Raw genomic sequence first — 21,393 nt, forward strand, 5'->3', positions numbered from 1 at the left:
GGGAGCTTCCTTTCTTAAGTATTGTTACTATAGAAATTAGATGGCAGGGGAGTGCCAAGAGGGTCATAACAAAACACGCTTCATCCCTGGAGGCAGCTCCAGTCTGTTTTGGATACAAACTCAACTAGATTTTCCACCTCTCTGATTTACAAATCCTTCTGTTTGAAATATAAACTAAAAAGGCTTCAGTAAATAGCTGAGCCAAACCTGCTCCCTGCCCCCCCCCAAAAAAAAGAACAGGAGGAGCGGGTGGGAAGGGTTGGGGAGGTGGGGGGAAGGAGAGAGGAGAGGGAGACACTGCTGGTGCAAGTAAAGTAAGCAATGTTTAGATAATTTTGCTCAACTTATCTGAATCATATATTTTTTCTTTTTGGGAAAGTTTCCATAGCAGCCAAGAGCCTAGATCAAGTCTCAAAAATAAATCTCAAGATGCACTATAAACAACTCCACTCCCATCTTTCTACCTCAAGTTACATAACGGAATGGTGAATTATGACTGTACTTTAGAAGAAAGGAATTTGCCAAACTGTGCAAGTAAAAATGGAAAAAACAAATGAGTAAAGTCATGAGATACAGAGACAGGATGCTTCCTAAGATGCCATACCTGAAACTTCTTTATTGGGTTGGTTTAAACCTGTCCAAGCAAAATGAGAAACATAAAATAAGAAACATAACACTTCTATTATCTCACTGGTTCCATGAGTCAGAGAGAATTGAAGTTTGTCTCAAATCAAAATTTATGTTGTTGGTCATGCATTCTTCTTTCAAATCATAATAAACATCTCCTCAGATAAGGAAGCTGAGGCTGATGTTTAAAAATGATGAGAAGAGGGGATTTCCCTGGTGGTCCAGTGGTTAAGACTTCGCCTTCCAATGCAGGGAGTGTGGGTTCGATACCTGTTTGGGGAGCTAAGATCCCACAGGCCTTGGGGCCAAAAAACCGAAACATAAAACGGAAGCAATATTGTAACAAATTCAATAAAGACTTTAAAAATGGTCCACTTCAAGGGAGGGGGTATCTGTACGTGTATGGCTGATTCATTTTGTTGTCCAGTGGAGGCTAACACAACATTGTAAAGCAACCATGCCCTAATAAAAATTAATGTAAAAAAAAATGGTCCACATCACAAAAAAAAAAAATCTTAAAAAAAAAAATGATGAGAAGAGATGGAATTGGAATCCAGTTAGGGCAACTTCAAAGCTTGTGCCATTTCCACTGCCTCACAACTGCCTCTGATAAAGGCAATCCTTTCAGAGAGAATGGAGAGTTCCAGTCACAGGTATGAACTTTCTTTCCTAAAGCAGTAAGCTCCCTACCTGTGAGATAACTGCTAAATCTGCTCCTGTGATTTTGATAGACTAATTAATCTCTTAACCAAAACTCCAACAATAGCACACACGTGTATGCTATCAACCTGCAATGCAGCAGAAAGGATAAAAAGATCATTTTCTATTATTAAAAGAACATATTTTATCTTACCATTCTGTATAGGAACAAGAAAATATTTAATAAAAGCTATTTACTACCAACAAAATCTTTAAAAAAAAAAAAAAAGCACAGATGCTGTGCTCACTAACACAACTATGGTTACAATATTAACCAGCAGCACAATCTAAGAGTTCAGAGCTGACATTTGCAACCAGGTACACTCGATGCTATGATTTGTTAACTTGAGCAATGGTGCATACCAACTTTGCATTTATCAGAACCAACAGTTGTGACTGTATAACTGTTTATAGTCCCTGTGGCCGCATAATGATACTAATTCTCTAATTTCATTCCTAAAATATTTCTCTGAAGTGGATGTGATTTTCCCTGCAGAGGATGGGGGTGGAGGAGAAATACTTCCCACACCTAAGATTACTTTTCACGTTGAAGTGCCTCACCTGAAAAAGTCAAGCAAAGGTTTCTCTAATGTGTCAGTCATTTGCTCAACAATCACTCACTCACTCAACCTGCAACCATGCACAAAACAACCTGACTCACTCACTCAACCTGCAACCATGCACAAAACAACCTGCTAGTCGCCATGGCGACACCAAAATGCAGATAGTGTTGTCAACTAAGAGGTTCCAATCTAGTAAAGAAGGTACACACCAACAACTTGTTAAAAGCGTAAGGACATACATTCATTATTAGAGGTAAAAAAGGAGCTGTTTATCAGAGATAAAGGCTGTGAATTTGGATTAGTGGAATAAAAGGAAAAACTGCCAAGAGGTGATATCTAATTGGGCTTCAGGACAAATGGGACTATCATAGATGAGGGTGGTGGAGTGAGAGAACATAGGAAGATAATCCAGGCTGATGGCCCAATGTGAGCAGAAGCCCAGGTATGAGAATGCCTGGGAAACCTGAAGCAGTCCTATGACCTGGACCCAGAATATCTGTGGTGGGTAAAGAAAGAGGAAGTTAGAGAGCCAAGTCTGGGTCAGAATTCAGAGGACCTGTAGTGTTATTGCAAATCTGGATTTCATCCTATAGATAATGGAGATCCGGCAAAAGTGTTTAAAGAAATAAAGTAATATGATTCAATAGTGATTTTAAGAAGATTAATGCCAAACAAGCAGTGAAAGGAGTAGCATGAAGGAAGAAGACAGAACCAAGAAGAGATAGATGGGTAGTTATTAAGACATCTAGGTAGAAACAAATGAGTAATGTAAGGTTAGAAGGACTAGAAGGATGGTGGTCATATTAACAGAAACAGCAATCACATGAGGGAAAGGGGGAAGGAGGGGAAAAAGAAGAGAACTACACAAAGAGAATGGCTTCAGTTTTGAACATTCCAGTAGAGATGTTCAGATGACCAATTGGGAATTCAGGTCTGGAACTGAGAAATTAAAGCCAGAAATAGGGACTTAAAAGTTATTGGCACCAAGGTGATATCTGGAAACATGAAAATAGGTGAAGTCATCTACAAAGAAAGGACAAAGCAAGTGAAAAAGGGTAAGGATAAGACCTTTAGATACCTGCACTTACAAAGAGGGAAATGGTCAAGAAGGTACAGCGAGGGAGAAACACAACCAAGAGAAAAAAAGTTATAGGAGTCAAGAAAGGAGAGCTCTAAAGAGGGGAAGGAAGTCAACCATTACAAACTCTGAAGAGAGTTAGAAGGTGAAGAGGACAGCAGTTATAGAACTTATCACATCTCTGAGACTGCTAGAAATTTCAGTGGCAGATGAAATCAGATTTCAAGGTACAGAAAAATATGAGTAAACTGCTTTTTAGAAAATGTTGATGAAGAACTGAGCTAGTCCTAAAGTGTCCTAACTTCTAGTCAGTTCTAGAACCAGATAATATACTAAAAATTAGAATGTGACAGTTACTGGAGAAGGATGTTAAGTGAATCAGTGAGAGAGCAGAACTAGGAATGACTCAAGGGTGCTATTTTGATTTTAACTTATCTAGCTTCTAAAATAGAGTAAATTTTATGAATTAAATACTTATAATAAAGTGGGAGGAAGCTGGCTTTAGTCATAAGAGCATTAATCTATGTTGCTTATCACCTCAAGTCTAAGAGGACATTACAACTAGTATTGAACAAGCATGGAAACTTGCTTTAGTTATTGTCATCATTTATTTGCTTAGATTTCTATGTCCTTATTGTCAATTTGATCCCAAATTCATTTCTGTTGTTTCAATTAATTCAGTTATATCAATTTGGTCTTCTTGGAGACGTCTTCACGGCAGCCTTCTGACTGCTCCAGTCTGAACTGGCTGTCATCACTCTGTGGCTGCTACCGAGCTATGTAACCGGGTTCCCTCTGCACCCTCCATCTCTCCCCTGAACTGGATCTCCTATCCTATATCCCACATCCTGCTCGTTCACGGTTAACAATGTATCCCATTAGCCTCAGGAGAAATGATATGTAGGAGGTAATTTTTTTAACCTTGTATGTCTGAAAATGTCTTTATCTTATCCTCATGTGCAATTCATGACTTACAGCTAAATACAGAATTCTATATTGAAATAATCTTCCTTCAGAAGACTGAGGGCATTCCTCATTGTTTTCTAGCTTCTGAAACTGCTGATAGAAGTCTGAAGCCATTCTGATTTCTGATCCTTAGTTTGTAATCTGTTCTTCCTTTCTTTGGCAGTTTGTAAAATGGCCTCTTTGTCATCAGAGACAAATTGAAATTTCCCGAAAATGTGCCTTGTCATAGGCACTTAGTAATTCCTTTCAATCTGGAACCTCATATCCTTCAGTTGTGGGAATTTTCTTAAATTATTTTGCTAGTGATTTCCTCCCCTTGTTTTTCTTTTTCTGGAACTCATTGTTTTGACTTCCTAAACTGATATCTAATTATTTTATCTTTTTTTCCTCTACTTCCTGGGATATTTCCTCATTGTCATCTTCCAACACTTCTATTGAGTTTTATTTCTGTTAAAAATTTTTTAATACACAGCAGCATTTTGGCTTTGTGTAACATTCAGTTCTTGTCTCACATATGTAATATTTTCTCTCTCTGAAGATAATCATAATTTTTTTTTTAAGTTTTCTATTCCCTGCATACCTCTGTTCCTCCAAGTTTCTTTTTCCTTTTGTTTTTATTTGTTTTGGATTTTTTCTTTCAAGCTAGAGGCTTTCCCTCTGATGACTACTAGCTTTGGGAATGTCAGTGTCCTTAGGTCTTTCCTCTTGGTTTGGTTAAATATCCCCATGGCACTGATCTCCTGCCTGGAGGGTAAAAGGCAAGTGAGGGAGACAGGTGGAGGGGTCTCATCATTCAGTATGCAGGTGTTCATTTTATTCCCTTATATTTGGTAAAGTGCCCTGTGCTCTCAACTTTGCCTGGTATAACCCAGTCCAGAGACCCTTGAGTTTTCTCCCCCACAGAATTAACCTACAGCCTTCCATTAGAGTAGAGATGGGGGCAGGAAGAGCAACGATTCAGTGGTCTGGGGGAGAGGAGAAGACTGAGGGATCTACTACTATGTGTTCCTGCTGCCATCAATTCCTGAGCTATTTGAAGATTCTGCGGTAAAAATCTGGTTGGTTCTTGGCTTTCTTCGTTGCTAGATTAAGATTTGGCTTTCTCAGGTCAGCTAGGACATTTACCACACTCCATTTGCTTTCCAGCTTTCAATTTATTATTATTGTTTTTTGTGGTTGTTTTCTTCTTTGCCATTCTCCTTATCCTTGAAGGATCATGTCTTTAAAAGAATATCCCTTTACTATAGTTGTAGTGGGGTTTCTGCAAGGAATACAAATTATATGCTTATGTTCAATCCACCATTTTTCTCTTCAGAAGTCCAGGCTGAATCAAAAACCATTCCTGATGCTACTCATTACTATTCCCACCCAATTTTCCAACTACCATAGTCGCTTACTAAGGTTAACATTGCCTTAGGACTGGTTGAGAGAGGCCCCTCACCTGGGCATCACATTTTAGAGGGCTCTACTTGGTTGGTGTTTTGGGGCACCAACCCCAACAGAGCTTGAATGTATCAGCCAGGATGTCCACATGCCTGTTTGTAGGGTCTCTCATGACCTGGGACCAAATTTGAAAATTCTAGCCTGACGTTCCAGATTGTTATAAAAGTACACAGTCAAAGTTGAAGAACAGAATGTATTTTATTTAAGTTAAAAAAAAAAGTTTGTTAGACTAACTTAAATATTAAGATATGATACAGTTTCTAAACTTAGCAAGTAGCTGGTCCACAGTTAAACACTGACTTCCTTCATGATTTCTCCTTCCCTATGTCTTCTGGATTTACAGCAACCCTGACAGTAGCCTATACAAATGACTTAACTGAATCGGAAAAGGAATTTTTTATTTAAGACACCTTACTGCCATCTGCCGGACATTTTAAAAAATAACGACAAATCAACAATGAGAATTAGATGACATGTACCCCTAGTTGCTGGGCAACACATAATTTGCACCACCAGATGGGCAGCACTGCCTTGGAATCACCTTTCACAAAACTGAACTAATCTGTACTATTCCATGATGAGGGTGGGGAGGAAGATAAAAGAGCAAATCAGGAATCTAAACATCCACTTATAACTTAGAAGAGACTGTGGTCTGATACCTTGACTTAGAACCGATTTCCTCATTTAAGAAATGGTTTAGCTGTTAATATAAATCTAGCTCATAAGAGTGAAATTTAAAAAATGGCTTTAGGACCAACAGGCTGGGAGCCACTGAATGAGGCAGGGCCTGGCAGCCTTCTGGGCTAAGACCCAGCCCTACCTATCAACCCACCCATCGTTGTCAGCTCCAACACAACAGAAGGGCCCATGGAGCCCACACAGGGGACACCCCTAGAGTACATAGCTCTGGTGACCAAAGGGGAGTGTCCCGTTGGGCCTCATAGGATGTCTCCTACATAAGGCCACTTACCCAAAATTGGGAAATGTAACTGACCTACCTAATACAGAGAAAGAGAATTAGGCAAAACAAGGAGACAGAAGATGTTCCAAACAAAGGAACAAGACAAAAATCCCAGAAGAAAAACTAACCAAAGAAGACATAAGCGATCTAACCAATAAAGAGTTCAAGGTAATGATCATAAACATGCTCAATGAACTTGGGAGAAGAATGGATGAACACAGTGAAGTGTTTAACAAAGAGTTAGAAGATACAAAGAAGAACCAAACAGAGCTGAAGACTACAATAACTGAAATAAAAAATATACTAGAAGGAATCTAAAGTAGATTAGATGATACAGAGGAACAGCTCAGTGAACTGAACGACAGAGTAGTGGAAATCACCCAAGCTGAACAAAAAAGAATAAAAAAAAATAAGGATAGTTTTTAAGATACCTCTGAGACAACATCAAGCATACTAACATTCACATTATAGGGGTACCAAAAGGAGAAGAAAGAGAGGGGGACAGAGAACCTATTTGAGGAAATAATAGCTGAAAACTTCCCTAACCTGGGAAAGGAAACAAATATCCAAGTCCAGGAAGCACAGAGAGTCCCAAACAAATGAACCCAAAGAGATCTACAACAAGACACATTATAATTAAAAGGGCAAAAATTATAGGTAACAAGAGAATTTTAAAAGCAGCAAGAGAAAAGCAACTAGTTATGTACAAAGGAACAACCATTAGACCAGTGGTCCCCAGTCTTTTTGGCACTAGGGACTGGTTCTGTGGAAGACAATTTTTGCATGGATTCCGGGGTGGTAGTTCAGGTGGTAATGTGAGCAATGCGGGGGATGGTTCAGGTGATAATGTGAGTGATGGGGAGCCATGGGGAGCAGCAGATGAAGCTTCGCTTGCTCACCCACTGCTCACCTTCTGCTGTGCAGCCCGGTTCCTAACAGGCCAGGACTGGTTTCGGTCCGCGGCCTGGGGATTGGGGACCCCTGCATTAGACTGACTTTTCAGCAAGAACTTTGCAGGCCAGAAGGGAGTGGCATGATATATTCAAAGTGAAAGAAAAAAAACCCTACAACTAAGAATCCTCTACTTGGCAAGGTTATCATTCAGATTTAAAGGAGAGATAAAGAGTTTTACAAAAAAGAAAAAGCCAAAAGAGTTCATCATCATTAAACTGGCCTTACAAAAAATGTTTCAAAGACTTTACTAAGGGGAAAAGAAAAGATGACAATTAGAAATACGAAAATTACAAAAGGAAAAATCTCATTTGTAAAGGCAAACATACAGTAAAGGTAGTAAATCAACCACTTACAAAGTTGGTAGGAAGGTTACAAGACGAAAGTAGTAAAATCATCTATATCTACAACGAGTAGTTAAGGGATAGACAAAACAAAAGATGTAAAATATGATGTCACAAACATTAAATGTCGGGCGGTAGTGTTAAATGTAGGGTGGTTAAAATGTGTTTGAACTTAAGGGATCATCAACTTAATCTTCCTGCAGCATGAACAGGAGGGTATAAAATATGTCCCACCTCCTTTCATGCAAGATGCATCCTTCTGTTAAGAACCTTAACCCTCTATTTACTTTACCATGTTGCACCATGTGATGATTTTGCCCACCTTCACCATTTGACTGTTGGTAAAAAATTATATTTTACTCTTTTGCACAAAGTTTGAATCCTGTTTTATCTCTGATTATAATGAACACTTGTTTCTGTAAGATTAGCAAAATCATGACAATTGATGAAGTTCTGTAATGGGCACATGGATGTGTATTGCATTATTCAACTTTGTGTCTGAAAATTCTCATAATAAAAAAATTTAAAAAAAAGAGAGACCATCAACTTAAAATAATCACGTATAGACAGGTTGTTACATATGAACTTCATAGTAACTACAAACCGAAAATATATAATAGATACACACCAAAAGGAGAGAAAGGAATCCAAACAAAACACTAAATTCTATGAGAAGAAAGCCAGGGTAGCAATACTTACATCAGAAAAACTACACTTTAAGACAAAGACTGTAACAAGAGACAAAGAAGACATTACATAAAGATAAAGGGATCAATCCAACAAGAAGACGTAACACTTGTAAATACATATGCATCCAACACAGGAGCACCTAAATACATAAAGCAAATATTAGCAAACATTAAAGGGAAAAATGACAGTAAGACAATCATAGTAGGAGACTTTAATACCCCACTTACCTCAGTGGATAAATCATCCAGACAGATAATCAATAAGGAAACACTGGCCTTAAATAACACATTAACTATTTGAATGTAGTAGATATATACATAGAATAGTCCATCCAAAAGCAGCAGAATACACACTCCTTTCAAGTGCACATGAAACATTCTCTGAGATAGATCACATCCTAGGCCACAAACAAATATATTTAAGATATTTTATATTTAAGAAGACTGAAATCATATCAAGCAGGTTTTCCGAACACAACAGTATGAGACTAGAAATCAACCACAAGAAAAAAACTGCAAAAAACACAAACATATGGAGGCTAAGCAATATGTTACTAAACAATCAATGGATCACTGAAGAAATCAGAGTCAAAAAGTACCTGGAGACAAATGAAAATGAAAACACAATGATCCAAAATCTACGGGATGCAGCAGAAGCAGTTCTAAGAGGGAAGTTTACAGTGATACAAGCCTACCTCAAGAAACAAGAAAAATCTCAAATAAATAATCTAGCCTTACACTTAAAACAACTAGGAAAAAAGAAAGAAGAAGAAAAACCCAAAGACTGGAGAAAGAAAGAAATAATAAAGATCAGAATAGAAATACAAGGAGACTAAAAAAAAAAAGAAAGAAAGAAAAGATCAGTGAAACTAAGAGAAGGTCCTTGGAAAAAATAAACAAAAATTGATAAACCTTTAGCCAGACTCATAAAGAATATGAATTAAAAGAGAGGTACCAAACAGATGAAATTAGCAATTAAAGAAGTTATGATTGACCACACAGAAATACAAAAGACCATGAGATTACTATGAACAATTATACGCCAATGAAATGGACAACCTAGAATAAATGAACAAATTCCTAGAAATGTACAATTTCCCAAGACTGAATCAGGAAGAAACAGAAAATATGAACATACTGATTACCAGGAAGGAAACTGAATCCGTAATTTTTAAAAAACTACCAACAAACAAATGTCCAGGGCCAGAGGGCTTCACAAGTGAATTCTACCAAACATTTAGAGTTAACACCTTTCTTAAACTATTCCCAAAAATTGAAGAGAAAGGAATGCTTCTGAACACATTCTACAAGGCCATCATTGCCCTGATAACAAAATCAGATAGACACGACCAAAAAAAAAAAAAAAAAAACGATTACAAGACAATATCACTGATGAATATAACATGCAAAAATCCTCAGCAAATATTAGCAAACCAAATTCAACAGTACAATAAAAGGATTATATGCCACGATGAAGTGGGATTTATCCCAGAGAAGCAAGGATAGTTCAATACCTGCATGTCAATCAATGTGATACACCACATTAACAAACTCAAAATAAAAAGTATACAATCATCTCAACAGACGCAGGAAAAAGCTCCAACAAAATTCAACATCCATTTGATAGAAACTCTCAACATAGTGGGTATAAAGGGAACATACCTCAACATAATAAAGGCCATATATGACAAACCCAGAACCAATATCATATGAGACAGTGAAAAGCTGAAAGCATTTCCTCTAAGATCAGGAACAAGACAAGGATGCCCACTTGGTCCACTTTTATTCAACACAGTACTTGAAGTCCCAGCCACAGCAGGCAAGAAAAAAAGAAATGAAAGGAATCCAAATTGGAAAGGAAGAAGTAAAACAGTCACTGCTTGTAGATGGCATGATATTATATATAGAAAATCCTAAAGATGCCACCAGAAAAAACTATTAGAACTAATAAATAAATTTGGTAAAGTTGCAGACTACAAAATTAACATAAGAAATATGATGCATTTCTATACATTAATAACGAACTATCAGAAAGAGACATTAAGAAAACTATCCCATTTACAATTGTATCAGAAAGAATAAAATACCTAGGAATTAATCTAACTAAGGATTAAAAGACTTGTAGTCAGAAAACTATAAGATAATGCTGAAAGAAATTAAATACAACATAGACAAATGAAAAGATATACCATGATCACAGATGGGAAGAATTAATATTTTTAAAATGACCATATTATCCAAAACAATCTATAGATTCAATGCAATCCCTATCAAAATACCAACGACATTTTTCACAGAAATAGAACAAAATATCCAAAAATTTGTATGAAAACACAAAGACCTCAAATAGCAAAAACAATATTGAGAAAGAAGAACAAAGCTGGAGGTATCACGTTCCCTGATTTCAAACTATACTACAAGCTACAGCAATCAAAACAGTATAGGACTGGCACAAAAAAAGACATAGATCAATGTAAGAGAAATAAACCCATGCTTATATGGTCAATTAATCAATGACAGAGGAGGCAAAAATATATAATAGGGAAAAGATAGCCTCTTCAATAAATGGTGTTGGGAAAACTGAACAGCCACATGCAAAAGATTCAAACTGGACTACTTTCTCACACCATATGCAAAAATAAACTCAAAATGGATTAAAGACCTACATGTAAGACCTAAGACCATGAAACTCCTAAAAGAAAACATAGGCAGTATGCTTTTTAACATTGTTCTTAGCAGTTGTTGGATCTGTCTCTTTAGGCGAAGGAAACAAAAGCAAAAATAAAGAAATGGAACTACATCAAACTAAAAAGCTTTTTACACAGCGAAGGATATATAATCACATATACTTTTATATATATAAATTTAATAGTCAATTTAAATATTGAGTGCTACTATACACAGTCATTATTTATCACCATTTAAAATTCTATTATTTAATGAACTTATTTACAAAACAGAAACAGACTCACAGACTTACAGGATGAACTTATGGTTACCAGTGGGGAAGGGTGGGTGGTGAGGATAGATTGGGAGTTTGGGATTGACATGTACACACTGCTATATTTAAAATAGATAACCAACATGGACCTACTGTATAGCACACAGAACGTGACTCAATATTCTGCAATAACCTAAATGGGAAAAGAATTTGAAAAAGAATAGATACATGTATATGTATAACTGAATCACTTTGCTGTACACCTGAAACTAACACATTACTAATCAAACATGTACCAATACAAAATAAAATTTTTTTAAAATAAAATTAATGTGAAAAAATAAAATTCTATTATTTGAAAAATAGAAGGATATGTTTCTTGTAATATTAAATCTTCATTACTCTCATTTCCCTTTCTTTCGATATTATCATTACCACCCTGTATTTTTATAAAAGATTCTAGCATCTTGAAAATACTTCAATACTCCTAATAGTGAACGTCTTGGGAATAAAAAGAGTCATTAGTTAACACATAAAGTTAGACCTCAGCCTAATTTAACAGAGATGGTCAGGGTTAAAGCTAGGATTTGAGTAATCAATATCCTCTAATAATTTTGACTAAATGAGTTATCCTTTTCAATAATTTTATAAATGTCTTAGTATATGCTGCTTTTTAATATTTCTTTTTTTAAAAATTTCCTCAAATTTTCATCACTTGGGTCAATAAACTTAGGAAAACATAGGTGCAAGACTGGTTTTTCCTCAAAGTTTTTCCAGTTTAGTTTCCCTTTTTTTGGTGGTGTTATTTTAGATTTTCTGTTTGACTTCTTCATTTACATAAATATGAAAATTTCACACAGCTGCCTCTGACTCCAAAAGACTTCTAATATTTTTTTCCTATGCTTGCTAACAGGTATCAAAAGTATACTATGTGAAATTATAATTTTAAGTACGTTTACCAGATATTTCTGGGTTTTGAGGACTCCATGATAATGAAACAAATGTGATATCATAGGCATAGTTTTTTAAAAATCCAGAGATTTTGTAAGTAAGATCATGGAGTACTTTTAAGATTTTATCTCAATGTAATAAAATAGAGGCATGGAGATCTCTGCAGCCTTGAATTACTAGATGTTTGGTTTTGAATGTGTCAGTTCAATTTGAACGATGTTTTTGAGAATTGAGAACGCATGCACTTATGAGTGTTTGCACTTTCTAATTAAACCAGCTTTATGATCACGTTTCTGACATCACCTGCAAACAAGGTTCTTGCTCACTTCAGGCTCTGACTTTGCTTTGCCCATTTGGGCATCAAAGCATTAACTTTACTGGAATGTCAAAGAAACACAACAACCAGAGTGGACAAGGTTCTCAATTCACCTTTGTGCTATCCCCCAGGCAGGCAGCAGACAACATGCAGTAGTAGAGACACATTTTCTTCTATAAATGTATGTGTCACAAAAATGTTGTCCACTGTTCAGCTTTCACTTTTCCTCTGTTTAACAGTGTTCTTGAAAGGTGTCCAGTGGCTTTTAAAAAAAAGTTGAATTCATGTAGGTTATATTTACATTGAAAATGAATATTTACTCATTCTAGTTCATGTGGTCAATTTATATACCTCCCTGTATTGTTTGTATGCAAAGACCCTACCATCTGAAGAAGTAATTTCCTTTTGAAAATTCAGTAAATCATGCTTTTGCATGGTTTCAATTTGACAGATCTTTTTTTCATGAATAAATTAAAATCTGGATATTGTTACCAGGGGAAAATAGTTTTTCCTAGGTTTTCTAAATTTGGAAATGGGTGCTTCAGGCCAGATGTTCATATGCCTTAAGAAAACATCTCATTTTCAATGGAAAAGAATTTGCTGTATCAAAATCTGTGTCAAATGCCAGGGTAAATATAAATTTCTTGTATTTTGGGTAATCTGTAAGCTGCTGAATGCAAGAGACTGAGAACTAGCGAGTAAGAAGTACATTCTGGGCTTAACCACTCCCCACTCTGCCTCTTCACACACAATTTTTCTTCTAAGTTCTTGACCTTTATTAGGTTTCCCATCACTATGAATTTGCTCATGCTGAACAATGCGTGAGGCAGAAATAGAGGCCTTCCTATCCTTTTTACATTCATGTTTTTTCACCAGTTTGAAATCTCTGAAGGACGGTAAATTGGCAGCCACTAACAAAAGTTCTTCACAGATCCTTTATATTCACAGGGCTCTTTTCTTTTATGAATTCTCTGAGGTAGAATAAAAGGTGCATGTTTTTCATGAGTGGGCATTTCTCCATAGCTGACTGCCTCACACCTGAAATCAAAATGTATGCCATGGTTTTACATCTGCAAAAACTGATCTGTCCTCCTTGGGATTCCTCTACTGGTGAGGAACAAGGAGAATGCAGAGCTTGCAAAAGGAAAGAACCCTGCAAAAACAGAAGGGCTTCCCCACACACTTGACTTACTTATTTGGAAACAAAATTCTATATCTTCATTCTCTTTCTCTGGTCCATCCTTTACTAATGCGTCCTCATCTTCCTAATCTCTAAATGTTCCAGGGCTTAGTCTTAAGCTTTTCTCTTCTACCTAAATACACTTCCCTTGATGATCTCACTCAATCTCATGGCTTCAAACACCATCTATTTGCTAAAAGCCTGAATCTGTATCTCCAGTCTGTACTTCTCCCTTAATTTCCAGACTCACTTATTTCTATCTGTGTATCTAATAAGATCCTCAAACTTAAGATGTCCAAACTGAGCTCCTGGTCAGTCCCACTTTCAAACTTGCTTCTCCCAGTCTTCCTTATTTTAAAAAATAACTTCATTCTTCCGGCTGCTCTAGCCAAAATTCTTCACTCTTCTGTTTCTCACTTCCCACATCCAATCCAACCAGCGAACTGGCTTGTTGGCTCCACCTTCAAATATAATCTGGTCACTTCTCAGCCCTTCCACTAATACCATTATGGCCCAAGTTCTACCATGTCTTGTCTAGATTATTGCAATAGCACCCTAATTAGTTTCTAAACTCCCATTCTTGCTTCCCTAGTCTCAGTATAGAGGTCAGTGGCTCCCCACCTCCCAGAGTAAAAGCCAAAGCTCCTACGATGACCTACAAAACCTTTATGATCTGCTTGCCAAAGAGCTCATCTTAGTTTGTCTTTCAGACCTGTACCTGGAATGTTGGAGACATTTAACAATTTACTATGTATTTCTCTCCTATAAAATCATAATAATTATTCAGACTACAATTACACTTCCTCAAAAATCAGCTGACTTTTGTGGATCAAAGTGTGAATAGTCAAAGGACCCTAGAGAAGTGGCAAAGAGAGTCAACTTAACGTTACAAATAATGACAGCAAAGGAGTTGAAAGAAGGTGACTCTGAGCTAGTCCAATTCACATAGAACTTGTATGTGAAATACAAACAGGCTATAAAATGGTTACATCCAGGAAGGTTTGCAATATAATTTAAGCCCACACCTAAACTGGTTTCAACACATGCTAAAGAAGTACAATGGATGAGAGGAAAATTTGATTTTTCCAAGTATGACCCCTTGGAGAAAAGTGTTTGCTAACCTGACTAATGTCTAGAAAAGCAATAAATGTCACAGGATAAGAGAACTAAAGGATTCAAATTCTGACTAAGAACCTGAGCTCCATTTAGAAAATGAAAGGAAATGAAGGAAAAGGCAAAAACAAAAAAACCAAAACGCTGATTTTCAAAAATACAACAAAATCACAAAATTATCCATACTAACAAACATAGAGACAATAAATGAATCTGTTTTATCTACCTACTAAATGTCTATGACTAAATGTCAAGGTCCATTAAGCAAAGAATAATACCACAATGCAAAACACCAAAGCAACTCCTACTTTTCAAATTCTTTCATTATTTTACTTAATCTTAATTATGTTCACTTAAAATTACCTGACTGGTCTAATTATTTAAATATCCATTGGTAAGCATGCAAAACACCAAACAGAATCATTTGGTAGGAAACAGGGAAACAGCAGCTTTGATACTGACATTAATTCCTTTAGTATATAACAACTCAAGTGGGGTTTTCTGAAGTATCCCTTCTGTCACCCACTCCAACCACAGTCCTGAATATAATTTACATAGGCCATATAAAATTAGCTCAGCTAAACTAGCCTAATCTGACATTACATTATACAAGACAACACCAGGAACTGTGTGAACAGGGCACAAACCATTTAATACTAAGTTTCCAACCAAAACTGGCTCCCCAGTGAATCTCAGTGCCTCAATAAGATCACCTAATGTTCTTTTAAAATTTAAAGCCAAGCAGTAAAATCAGAAACAACATATCATCAGGCTTGCCCAGGAGTTTACAGCAACCAACTAGCACTCAGATAAATTTTCTCTCTGCAAAATAACTTTGCTGCCACTTGGTTATAAAGAATAAAACTTTCTAATGATCTCTAATTCTTGGTTAACATACTATATTTTAAAGTACTTACTTAACAGTAAATGAAGGATGTTTTGTTTTATTGTAACACTCAATAACAAGTCCATAAATTACCGGATAAAAACTAGGAATTTCTTTCCTTTTACATTAGCTTACCCAGTTTAGCGGCGCCCTCTGGTGGGTACTCAGGAAACTGACCCTCGGAAGGGACACTGACAGTTCTCCTCAGGCATCGCCCTTTGGTGGAATCTGTCTGCTGATCCTGTCCCTCCACAGGTATCTAGTAAACCAAAAAAGAGATGAAACTTAATAGTGCCATAACTACCTTCTGATTGAATAACGTTTTTAGTTGATGAAGGTAGGAGTGTGTAATCATCAGAGCAAAACAGAAGAAATGTAGAAATAATGTATGTACAAAGGCTAAAGTTATTACCAACCCTTTTTTCAGGAATCTTTTCTTTAAAAAGAAAACTGAAAGATCAGGAAAGGTGAGTATGCAAATTAACTTACATGAAGTATGTACAAATCACATCCAGTTGTGTACCTGCTTAGGGAGCTCAGAAAACAAAACACCCACACAAATAAGATTCCTTTACATCAGAAACTGGTTCACAAGTCCCATTCCTGCCCAATCATCAATAAGGTAAATGGAAATAAAAGTTGACCAGAAAAACTTCACTCCAAAATTCTCTTAAAAGGTTTTGTTAGATAAAAGGAGTAAAATCAACCAAATTTTCTTCAATTTTAAAAGTAAGCACTTAGAGATAGTTAATGAAATACTATACTACCTATACATGTTTTTAGTGTATAGATAGTAATTGATACATAAAATGGCATATTTTATTCCACAAGTGAGATTAGTTTTTGAAATCCTAAAAAATACTTTTTCTGGCATAACTTTTTTTTCTGTTTGTACATGTGGAATAAGAACTATGTATGGTACAAAAGATCTCTAATTCCGTTAAATATTTTACAATTTACACACTGGTTATCACTGTAGAGTAATGGGATGGCTCTAAGTTGCTTGCTTTTTTTTTTTCGATTTCGGTAATTCTAAAAGACCAAGTCATCTTACTTTGGGGGTAGAGGGCAAAGACTTTTCACAATGAGATTTTATTAGTAACCTCTATCAGAATTAAGAACAGTATTTGTAACATCTTAAATAGTTTGGAAAAATATGTCAGGAATTATGTTATCAAGGCAGTTGCCCGGGAATCATACCTCCTCCCCTCCCTCAAATGGAAACTAACTACCTTTATCTGAGTTTCATGCTCAATTACAAAAGGAGGAAGCTGCAAACAGAAAAACAAGAACTGGTTAGAGCCAACTAGGCCCAAGATGGCAGAAAACCTGATCTCCAGTGGACCTTGAGCCTCACTGTACCGTTCACTGTAATACATTAGCATGCTAAATGACACAACCATGAGCACCATGACAGTTGACAATTGCCATGACAACGGGAAAAGTCCATACAAGGACTGAAAAGGGGTGTTGCCTCAGTTCTGGGTCCAAACCACAGCCTTGTTCTCAGATATCTTATGAATACTCCTTCTCTTTACTCAATTCTTTCCCTTTTACCTGAACCCTTCTATATATATGGTGTCTCAGCCCTAATCAGGTTGAAAAGTTGATTTGCGAAATAAATTCCCACACTCCTCCATTCTTTGGCCAGTTTCATTATTGGCTGTGTGAATCTGAGTGGAAAAAGAACCTCTCCGGCTGAGACCCCTCGGCCTAGGCTAGGACCCTGGTGCGGGTCCAGGCAATCAATTCGGTAACAATTAATCATAGTCTCTAATTCTTATGCCTCCAATACAGGCATTTTTTAACAAATTTCAATAATAATGACTAGCATTAAATTCTTAGTGTGCGCAAGGCTAAGGAATTTACATGTGTGACATTATGAGGAAGCCATTATTATTATCCCCTTTTCACAGATGAGGAATAATTTATCTCTCCAGATGATTACTATGGGCACATCAATTGATCCAGCAAAACTGGAATAGATACGGGCTTAAATGTACATGCTTTCTGCTTTGCCTCAGTAATCCAACTCCTAAGACTGGGTGGGGTCAAGGGGATGATACCAAGGGAAGCTTTCTCTGTGCTACTGAGAATTTGAAAAGCAAAATTCTAATGTCTTCATAAGGACTGAAAATTATCATACTCTTTCCTCATTTCCTCATGACCATAACTACTGTTACTGCTTGCACACTGAGAAACCAAATGGTGGAATTAAGAAAGGTAAAATTCTAAAAAATAAGGGAATATCAAATAATAGCATCAGTAAAGCTAATAAGTCTTCTAAAAGTTCTCTGTAATATAAAACTTTAAGAACAGTAATCTAAGTCATCCACCCCTTTCAGGATGGAAATGATCTCTACATAAATAATTAAAAGAGTAGTACCAAGAGGTTAAATAACTCCCTCCTAGTAAGAAAGGTAAAAATGTATCCTCTACCTGCCTTAGGAAACAAAGGAGGTAAATTTGGAAAAAAAAAAAAAAAAAGTAGTCTGGATCTTTGAACAAACAGATGAACATAAATAAATATAACTATTTTTGTAATAGTTCCCCCAAAACAACTATTACCTGAAATAATGAAGGCCTAAGCCATAGAGAAAAGAGGAGCTATTTTTGACATTTTAGGAGGGAATGAGCTACAATCTTATCTGTGGAAATTTATAAAGGCCATATCCAGGAAAAAGAAAGAAATGGTTTCTATTATCATTAGACTTTGTCTCTATCATATCTAAGAAGAGAATAAATAAAATATATCAAACTTCTTATTTGGGCCTAAACTTCACTCACAATTATATTCTCAAAGTTTCAATGTAGACTCTTCATTTCCCACTGTTGAAACTTAAAATATGATCAACAGTTTTATTCACAGTATCACTCTTAAAGTTGAGGGCATTTTATCTCTGACTCAGAATATAAGGGAGAATAGTATTTACTTTTATTCTAAATGTGTGTTTCTTAAGAATCATTTGCTTTTACACCACCACTGACTGTTTCTTACATAAATAATTCTTTTAAAGATATTGACCTGTTTCTTAAAAGTTAGTATAATATTTCAAGTATCTTCAAATGAACTAAGCTGGAGTTTACAAATCTTAGTATACAGCCAAAGAAAATCAGTTTTAGAAAAGACAATTTTAGAAAAATGATTCTGTCCATTCTGATTGTCCTAATTTAGTTTACTACTTCACATTCACTTGTTTACACTAAATTAGTCTAAAAATTGTATATCTTTCAGGTTCGGTAATGGGAGAAATTTTTCTTTTTCTTTTTTTTTTTAAACCTTTTTGCCTTATATGATACTTCTGAGCCTTCTTTTTCTTCATGGAGAATGGTGACCATCACTGTCTTTGGCTGCCTATTGTCCAATGCCTGAAAATAGCTGGTATATATAATTTTTTTTGAATTTTTGCATTTTATTTTTTTATACAGCAGTTTCTTATTAGTTATCCATGTTATACATATTTATGTATATATGTCAATCCCAATCTCCCAATTAATCACACCACCACCAACCCCCTGCCACTTTCCCCTCCTGGTGTCCATACGCTTGTTCTCTACACCTGTGTCTCTACTTCTGCCCTGCAAACCAGTTCATCCGTATGACTTTTGTAGCTTCTACATATATGCATTAATATACAATATTTGTTTTTCTCCTTCTGACTTACTTCACTCTGTATAACAGTCTCTAGATCCATCCGTGTCTCTACAAATGACCCAACATCGTCCCTTTTTAAGGCTGAGTAATATTCCATTGTATATATGTACCACATCTTCTTTATCCATTCGTCTGTCGATGGGCATTTAGGTTGCTTCCATGACCTGGCTATTGTAAATAGTGCTGCAATGAACATTGGGGTGCATGTGTCTTTTTGAATTATGGTTTTCTCAGGGAATCTCTAGATAGGTTTATTCCAGGGATTTTATTCTTTTTGTTGCAGTGGTAAACGGGAGTCTTTCCTTAATTTCTCTTTCAGATTTTTCATCATTAGTGTATAGGAATGCAAGAGATTTCTTTGCATTAATTTTGTATCCTGCAACTTTACCAAATTCATTGATTAGCTCTAGTAGTTTTCTGGTGGCATCTTTAGGATTCTCTATGTATAGTATCATGTCATCTGCAAACAGTGACAGTTTTACTTCTTCTTTTCCAATTTGTATTGCCTTTATTTCTTTTTCTTCTCTGATTGCCATGGCTAGGACTTCCAAAACTATGTTGAATAACAGTGGCGAAAGTGGACATCCTTCTCTTGTTCCTGATCTTAGAGCAAATGCTTTCAGTTTTTCACCATTGAGAATGATGTTTGCTGTGGGTTTGTTGTATATGGCCTTTGTTATGTTGAGGTAGGTTTCCTCTATGCCCACTTTCTGGAGAGTTTTTATCACAAATAGGTGTTGAATTCTGTCAAAAGCTTTTTCTGCATCTATTGAGATGATCAAATGGTTTTTATTCTTCAATTTGTTAATATGGTGTATCACATTGATTGATTTGCATATATTGAAGAATCCCTGCATTCCTGGGGTAAATCTCACTTGATCATGGTCTATGATCCTTTTAATGTGTTGTTGGATTCTGTTTGCTAGTGTTTTGTTGAGGATTTTTGCATCTATATTCATCAGTGATATTGGTCTGTAATTTTCTTTCTCTGTAGTCTCTTTGTCTGGTTTTGGTATCAGGAGGATGGTGGCCTCACAGAATGAGTTTGGGAGTGTTCCTTCCTCTGCTTTATTTTGGCAGAGTTTGGGAAGGATAGGTGTTAGCTCTTCTCTAAAAGTTTGTTGGAATTCACCTGTGAAGCCATCTGGTCCTGGGCTTTTGTCTGTTGGAAGATTTTTAATCACAGTTTCAATTTCATTACTTGTGATTGGTCTGTTCATATTTTCTGTTTCTTCCTGGCTCAGTCTTGGAAGGTTATACCTTTCTAAGAATTTGTCCATTTCTTCCAGGTTGTCCATTTTATTGCATAGAGTTGCTTGTAATAGTCTCTTGGGATGATTTGTATTTCTGTAGTGTCTGTTGCAACATCTCCTTTTTCGTTTCTAATTTCATTGATTTGCACCCTCTCCCTTTTTCTTGATGAGACTGGCTAAAGGTTCTTCAATTTTGTTCATCTTCTCAAAGAACCAGCTTTTAGCTTTATTGATCTTTGCTCTTGTTTTCTTTGTTTCTATTTTATTCATTTCTGCTCTGATCTTTATGATTTCTTTCCTTCTACTAACTTTGGGTTTTGTTTGTTCTTCTTTCTCTAGTTCCTTTAGGTGTAAGATTACATTGTTTATTTGAGATTTTTCCTGTTTCTTGAGGTAGGCTTGTATTGCTATTAACTTCCCTCTTAGAACTGCTTTTGCTGCATCCCATAGGTTTTGGATCATGGTGTTTTTGTTATAATTTGTCTCTAGGTATTTTCTGATTTCCTCTTTTATTTCTTCAGTGATATCTTGGTCATTTAGTAACTTATTGTTTAGTCTCCATGTGTTTGTGTTCTTTTCCCTGTAACTGATTTCTAATCTCATAGCGTTGTGGTCAGAAAAGATGCTTTATATGATTTCAATTTACTGAGGCTTGATTTGTGACCCAAGATGTGATCTATCCTGGAGAATGTTCCGTGCGCACTTGAGAAGAAAGTGTAATCTGCTGTTTTTGTTTCTTTATTAATTTTCCGTTTGGATGATCTGTCCATTGGTGTA

The 21,393-nt window shown here is 36.1% G+C and overlaps 1 protein-coding gene across 6 annotated transcripts in view; it reads right to left on the bottom strand.

Moving 5' to 3' along the window:
- Nucleotides 1-21,393, bottom strand: part of RASAL2 (RAS protein activator like 2) — a 370,654-nt gene that overhangs the window by 156,013 nt on the left and 193,248 nt on the right. For all 6 annotated transcript variants that reach the window (XM_024758763.1, XM_024758762.1, XM_024758759.1 and 3 more), the window contains exon 3: nucleotides 15,844-15,967. In XM_024758763.1, coding sequence (XP_024614531.1) covers nucleotides 15,844-15,967 — 124 coding nt within the window. The remainder of the gene's footprint in view (nucleotides 1-15,843; nucleotides 15,968-21,393) is intronic.

The sequence above is a fragment of the Neophocaena asiaeorientalis genome, unplaced genomic scaffold, assembly GCF_003031525.2.
Source record: "Neophocaena asiaeorientalis asiaeorientalis breed wild unplaced genomic scaffold, Neophocaena_asiaeorientalis_V1.1 scaffold182, whole genome shotgun sequence".
Taxonomy (NCBI): Eukaryota; Metazoa; Chordata; class Mammalia; order Artiodactyla; family Phocoenidae; genus Neophocaena; species Neophocaena asiaeorientalis.